Source organism: Aethalodelphis obliquidens, unplaced genomic scaffold, assembly GCF_003676395.1.
Source record: "Aethalodelphis obliquidens isolate GAN/ISIS:26980383/991018 unplaced genomic scaffold, ASM367639v1 scaffold20, whole genome shotgun sequence".
In the NCBI taxonomy this organism is placed as follows: Eukaryota; Metazoa; Chordata; class Mammalia; order Artiodactyla; family Delphinidae; genus Aethalodelphis; species Aethalodelphis obliquidens.
Window position 1 is genome coordinate 18,486,437 of NW_020837964.1, and position 6,000 is coordinate 18,492,436.

At 51.2% G+C, this 6,000-nt stretch overlaps 1 protein-coding gene across 1 annotated transcript; it reads left to right on the forward strand.

The window, feature by feature from the left end:
• Nucleotides 1-640: 640 nt before the first annotated feature.
• DPEP2 (dipeptidase 2) lies at nucleotides 641-1,958 on the forward strand. The gene is made up of 3 exons (XM_027119922.1): nucleotides 641-831; nucleotides 1,465-1,600; nucleotides 1,701-1,958. Exons 1-3 carry the CDS (start codon nucleotides 641-643, stop codon nucleotides 1,956-1,958), a joined length of 585 nt encoding a protein of 194 aa, XP_026975723.1.
• The last annotated feature ends 4,042 nt before the right edge of the window (nucleotides 1,959-6,000 follow it).

Below are 6,000 nucleotides of genomic sequence, written 5' to 3' on the forward strand. Positions count from 1 at the left end.
GCCCCTTCCTGAATCCAGAGCTCACAAGGTTACCCCCCCCCCCATTTCCAGAAACTATCTCTTCCCCCACACCAGCCACCATGGCCCAGTACCGGGAAACCAGGAGCCTAGAGCACCTGTGGCCACAGAGACACTCACACGCAGCCCTCGGGGTGGGCGGGGCCGGCTGCAGGCAGATGGGGATGACGTGTGCTCCCGGGAGGCCTCGGGCTGAAGGTGGCCCTCTGAGAGAAGCACCCCAGCTTGGACAGGAAGGTTAGAGGCGGGGGAGAGCAACCTAGGGCGCCCCCTCGGAGCAGTGGGAGTGTCAGACACACAGCCCAGGCGCTGCCCATCTGTGCCTCTGCAGGGGCTCCTAAAGCGCACTGCCCCTACCTCTGGCCAAGGGACTGGACAGCTCCTTAGGTCTCTGGGGTCTTCATCAGTTGTACTCTTGTTCCTCTCTCATCCTCCACACCCGGGGAAAGGAGCCCCCACAGGTTCTCAAGGAGACTGGGAGGCAGGGTGAATCTTGGGTGGGAAATGGCCCAAACAGGGGGCTCTGGGGTCCACTCCAAATCTGAAGTCCAGTCTAGAGCCAGCTGGGATCACTGCAGATCAAACCTCAGGGCCCTCTAGTTGGTACTCTCGGTGCCAGGCCATGAAGGAACTGGCCTGTTTGGCCTACAGGCTGCAAAAAGGGGAATCAACAGAGGCCAGTCATCACCCCCACCCCTACCCTGGAAGCCCCACACTGCTGACTTTCCATTCTTCAGATCACTTCAACCACATCAGGGCAGTCATTGGATGCAAGTTCATCGGGATTGGCGGAGATTATGACGGGGCTGGCCAGTGAGTGCTTCCCCGTGGCTTGTCTCAGGCTGGCTGGGCAGCAGTGGGGCTTTCACAGCCGCTGTGCCCACCACACTGTGGTCCTCATGGCCTTGACCATAGCCTCAGGTGTGCTGGCCCAACTGGTATCTCCCCTCCCCCAGGGTCTGCTTCCTGGGCTCTTCTGTCTTTTTGGCCCTACTCTAGGTCATCATATTTGTCTCAAACACCACAGAGAGCTCATCTGCCCAGCATCTGCGCCCATCCAGTGCCAGCAGACCCACGGCCTCTGAGCAGACTCTTAGCAAGGTCTGGGCTGGGCTAACCATCTTCTCTGCCTGCAGTTGGGCCTGTGCATGCAGGGGGGTCAACCCAGTTCTTAAAAAGCTTTTCTTCTCTTTATAAATGGAGGCAAAAATTGCATTCAGTGAAAGGCATAGATCTTAACAGTACAATTCGATGACTTTTTGTGAATAGTCGAGGTGCTTTTGGGGGCCTTCCTCTGAAGGATGAAGAGCAGGAGTGAATCATTTACTCTCTCCAAGTCTCCAGGGTTGTGGTTCAGTGGACCCTGGACACATAGGGCTTCAGTTCTGACTCAGGACTAGGGAACAGGTCTGAGGCCCAACAGCTGGCTGGCTGGTGGCCACACAGGTTCCCACAGGGGCTGGAGGACGTGTCCATATACCCGGTACTGATAGAGGAGTTGCTGGGGCATGGCTGGAGTGAGGAAGAGCCCTGGGGTGTGCTTCGAGGAAACGTGCGGCGGGTCTTCGGACAGGTGAAACAGGTATGCTGGGCTGGGCAAAAGAGTAGCTCTGAGCAGGTGGTCTGAGCAGGTGTATGTGGGGGTGCTGTGAGAGCTGCTGCCCGCTGACTGCCGCCTCCAGGTACAGGAGGAGAACGAGGGACAGAGTCCCTTGGAGGATGAGTTCCCAGATGAGCAGCTGGGCAGCTCTTGCCGCTCCGTCCTCCCACGTCTGCATCAGAGAGAGGATCTGGCTCCAGACCAGAAACTAACCAGAGCTGCGGTTCATGGGAATCCCATTTTGTCACCTAAGTGGTCATTCTCAAAATCTTGCCGCCACATGGGCCCAGGCCCCACAGTTATTGCTGCCTTCCCAGTCCTCATTGTTTGGCTCTGGTGATCCAGTTAATCCTGCCAGATGTCACTTTGGCAGCCACAGATACCCCACAAAGTTTCCTTGCATGTGAGCACAAACATTTCGTGAAAATAAATGCTTTAGAAATGGAATCAGCGTGAGTGTCCTTCTCCATAGTGGGGTCTGTGGTGCAGGCTCCCAATACTGGGGTTTGGTGGGGGACCCTGCAGTTTAGACACCGGATACTCAAGGAAGACCTGTTGGCAGTGGCCTGAGGAAACACAGGTGGCTTGGCTCAGCACTGGAAGAAGACAGTGGGTGGCTCGGTTCCCTCTGTGTAGCTCACCTCAATCCAGATCCTGACCCACTGAGTACCACCTGGGGATCTTTCAGGGAATGGTGGTTCAGATGCCCAAGAAGAGAACATGCCTAGATCACAAATGATCTTTGTACCTATTCGGACAGAGCCCAGAATCTCAGGCTACTTAATGGGCCATGGACCTCCAATGGCTAGACTGCTCTGGATGTGGGCACACCTCCTCCCCTGTTCCTCAGGGACTTCCTCTCTAATCGGTTCAGGCTACTTAGACAACCACCCCATCTTCCCCCAGTGCATTAATGATAATAGCAACTGCACTAATTATAGCCAAAATTGAGTTAATACACTGAGTTAATAATGAGAGGTAGGGCTTCCCTGGGGGCACAGTGGTTAAGAATCCACCTGCCAATGCAGGGGCCACAGGTTCGAGCCCTGGTCCGGGAAGATCCAACATGCCGCGGAGCAACTAAGCCCGTGCGCCACAACTACTGAGCCTGAACTCTAGAGCCAGCATGCCACAACTACTGAGCCTGCACTCTAGAGCCATCATGCCACAACTACTGAGCCCCACGTACCTAGAGCCCGTGCTCTGCAACGGGAAAGGCCGCCGCACTGAGAAGCCCACGCACTGCTGCGGGAGTGGCCCCTGCTCGCCGCAGCTAGAGAAAGCCCACGCGCAGCAATGAAGACCCAACGCAGTCAAAAATAAATAAATAAAATAAAATAAATAAGTTCATTTAAAGCATAATGAGAGGTAATAATAATAAATAACATGATAAAAAGATAATGACTAATAAAAGATAATAGTTAATGCCAACAATCTACACATATCCCATTGGCTGAGCAATTTCATCCCAGCTATATATCCAAGAGGAATGCATACATATGTTCCCCAGTTCCCTAAAAAGGTATATGAAATAATATTTATAGCAGCACTATTCATAATACCACCAAATGCATTTCAAAATCAAACTTAACAGAAAAAAAAATCAAACTTCAAGGAGCCAAAGACCAAAGGTTGTTTTTTGGTTTTGGGGTTTTTTTTTTTGCCATGCGGTGCGGTTTGTGGGATTTTAGTTTCCCGACCAGGAACTGAACCCTTGCCTTCGGTAAGGAGAATGCGGAGTCCTAACCACTGGACCACCAGGGAATTCCCCCAAAGATTATCTTAAAAGCTGTCATAGGGCTTCCCTGGTGGCGCAGTGGTTGAGAGTCCGCCTGCCGATGCAGGGGACACGGGTTCGTGCCCTGGTCCGGGAGGATCCCACGTGCCGCGGAGAGGTTGGGCCCGTGAGCCACGGCCGCTAAGCCTGCGTGTCCGGAGCCTGTGCTCCGCAACGGGAGAGGCCACAACAGTGAGAAGCCCGCGTAAGGCAAAAAAAAAAATTACTGAAGAATGTCACTTGGTCAAGAGAAATTGTCAAACATTCAATCTATCAATAGAAAATGAACTAAGCGAAGAAGCAGGTTTTGAAAATATTATTCATGAGTTTGCTTCCATTAAAGCCAGGGAAATAAAATTATAATTCTGGTTTGAGTGTAAGTAAAATATGGAAACATAAAATAGTGTTGTGCATTTTAATACACCTACTTTTAAGTTCTTCCATTTTTTTCAACTATTTTAATATCCTGGAAAAACTAACCATTAAAAAATACATTTATAATGTGTATAGAAGTACACATTTTTCCTCTTGCCTCAGGGTCCAAGTTGGTTGGTCTCTGAACTGTTACTCAGAAAGTTCTAATAGTGCTTTCTATTTGTTTCACCTGTTCTCTCCTTGCTTGACTTCTTTTGGATGGATTGAGCAGCACTCCGAGATCACCTTAATCCCATTTCAGAGCCTTCCAAGCTGAGCTGATCCAGCTCAGAGTCCAATTAGGGGGAAATGGGAAGAGGTGGAGGTTACTAGAAGATAGAAGCTTATAGAAGGGCCCTGTGTTGCTGGCGCTCAGACCTCTAGGGTATCTAAGGCTCTGCTCAGTCGGTACAGGTGTTCTGAATGGGCATGACAGGGCTGCTCAACGATGGCCCAAAGAAGTTGGAGCTCGCAGCCAACTGCCACTGCTTGGAGCCGCACTGACATAAACACAAAAAATGAGGGAGACATTCCTGTTTTCCTCTCTTGTCTTTCCATCTCCCTTTCTCTGGTAACTCCTACTGGCAGAATGTAATAGGAAGCCAGCTGGGTGGCTAGGAAATGTGGTTTCAAGAGTTCAAGCCCCAGCCTCACAGAGCAGAGAATAACATAAGGCTGGATCTGCAGTTGAGAGACAATTGTTTGATACCCAGGATTGCTGAGGCCTGATTCACTCTTTCCCCTAGGGTGTGCTGTCTTGTGTTCTAACTCCTCAGGGTTCTTCCTTACTTTTGGGGGACCCTGGATACTAATCTCTATTTCCTTAGCCCCACAAAGTCCCTAGTGGAAGAAACAGCCCAAAGACCTGGCCCACCTCTGAGTTTCCACCCTCCCTGGATCCTTCACAAGTAATTTTTCAGTATCTTGTTAACTCCCTGATGCCTTCAAGAAGATCCTTTTCATATTTTTCCCAACTTTTCTAATGATTGTCAGGAGGACTGTAACTTTGATTTATTTACTTAGTCAACCAGACATTTGAAACTGCGTATGCATTAATTTGATAACATTTTAAAATTAACTGTAAACATTATGCCCTCTCCTTTTACCTAAGACTAATATAGGAAACAAATGTATACGAAAAGCTTCTGCACTTTTGAGAAACTATCAGCAAAGTCATCATGCATTAGGTTGTTTAATGTCACTTAAATGAAGACCTCCGTGGCAGGTCAGCTCAGATGTATGAGTCACCAGAATATAAACACCTCCACCCCCCTTTGTCCTTCCTGAGCTGAGGAAGGCAAGCTGGAGGCAACCAGGTCAGACTTTGTCCTTACCCCTGAGGCATGAGAAAGAGGCAGGGGGCAGTGATAGACAGGAGGCAGTGGTCACCAGAGGCCAAGGTCCCTCTGGCGCTGAGAGGAGAGGCCAGCTTGTCAGGGAGTCCAAGAGAGAGGAGACACACACAAATGCAAAAGTGGGGGACAACTCAGACTAGATTTCAGCCTGTGTTGTTGACCCCTCTCAGCCTGGCAGGACCTGATGCAGGCCCAGGAGGCTCAGATGCCACCCAACTGCAGTTTTGAGATCAGTTCCCCCTAAACCATAGCTTTTTCTGCAGAAAACAACGAATTATACTGTCCAGGCCACTGGCCAGCCGGGAAACCACCTTGTCCTGAAGGAGGAGTTCTGTCTATCCTTAGGAGACTAAGCCTCTCATGCTCTTAGCACCAAGGGCCCTAACTGGACCCTGTCCCCCTACTCTGTGCCTTGGAGACTCTTCCAGCTCTTCCCCCACAGCACACTCATCCTGCTCAAACCAGACCTTTGCCTAGGCTACTGGCCAATCCAGATGCCCTCTCCACTCCCCTGCAGTATCCAAGCCCCATCCTTTCAAGGCTCAGCTACTGTTCTGGTGCCTTCATGAACCTCTTACCACCATGGCCAGCCTTCACCAGCACTGCCTCCGACTTCCCTCAGCCAGGATGACCATATACAAAAAAAAATGAGACAGAGGCCTCGCTGGTGGCGCAGTGGTTGAGAGTCTGCCTGCCAGTGCAGGGGACACGGGTTCGTGCCCCGGTCCGGGAAGATCCCACATGCCGCGGAGCGGCTGGGCCCGTGAGCCATGGCCGCTGAGCCTGCGCGTCCGGAGCCTGTGCTCTGCAAAGGGAGAGGCCGCAGCGGTGAGAGG

What these genes read in the sequence shown, in the direction of transcription:
- DPEP2 (XM_027119922.1), top strand. Translation starts at nt 641, where the DNA reads ATGAAGGAACTGGCCTGTTTGGCCTACAGGCTGCAAAAAGGGGAATCA. An exon ending in GATTATGACGGGGCTGGCCA is followed by an intron (nt 832 to 1,464) that starts GTGAGTGCTTCC and finishes GTGGCCACACAG; the next exon opens with GTTCCCACAGGGGCTGGAGG. An exon ending in TCTTCGGACAGGTGAAACAG is followed by an intron (nt 1,601 to 1,700) that starts GTATGCTGGGCT and finishes TGCCGCCTCCAG; the next exon opens with GTACAGGAGGAGAACGAGGG.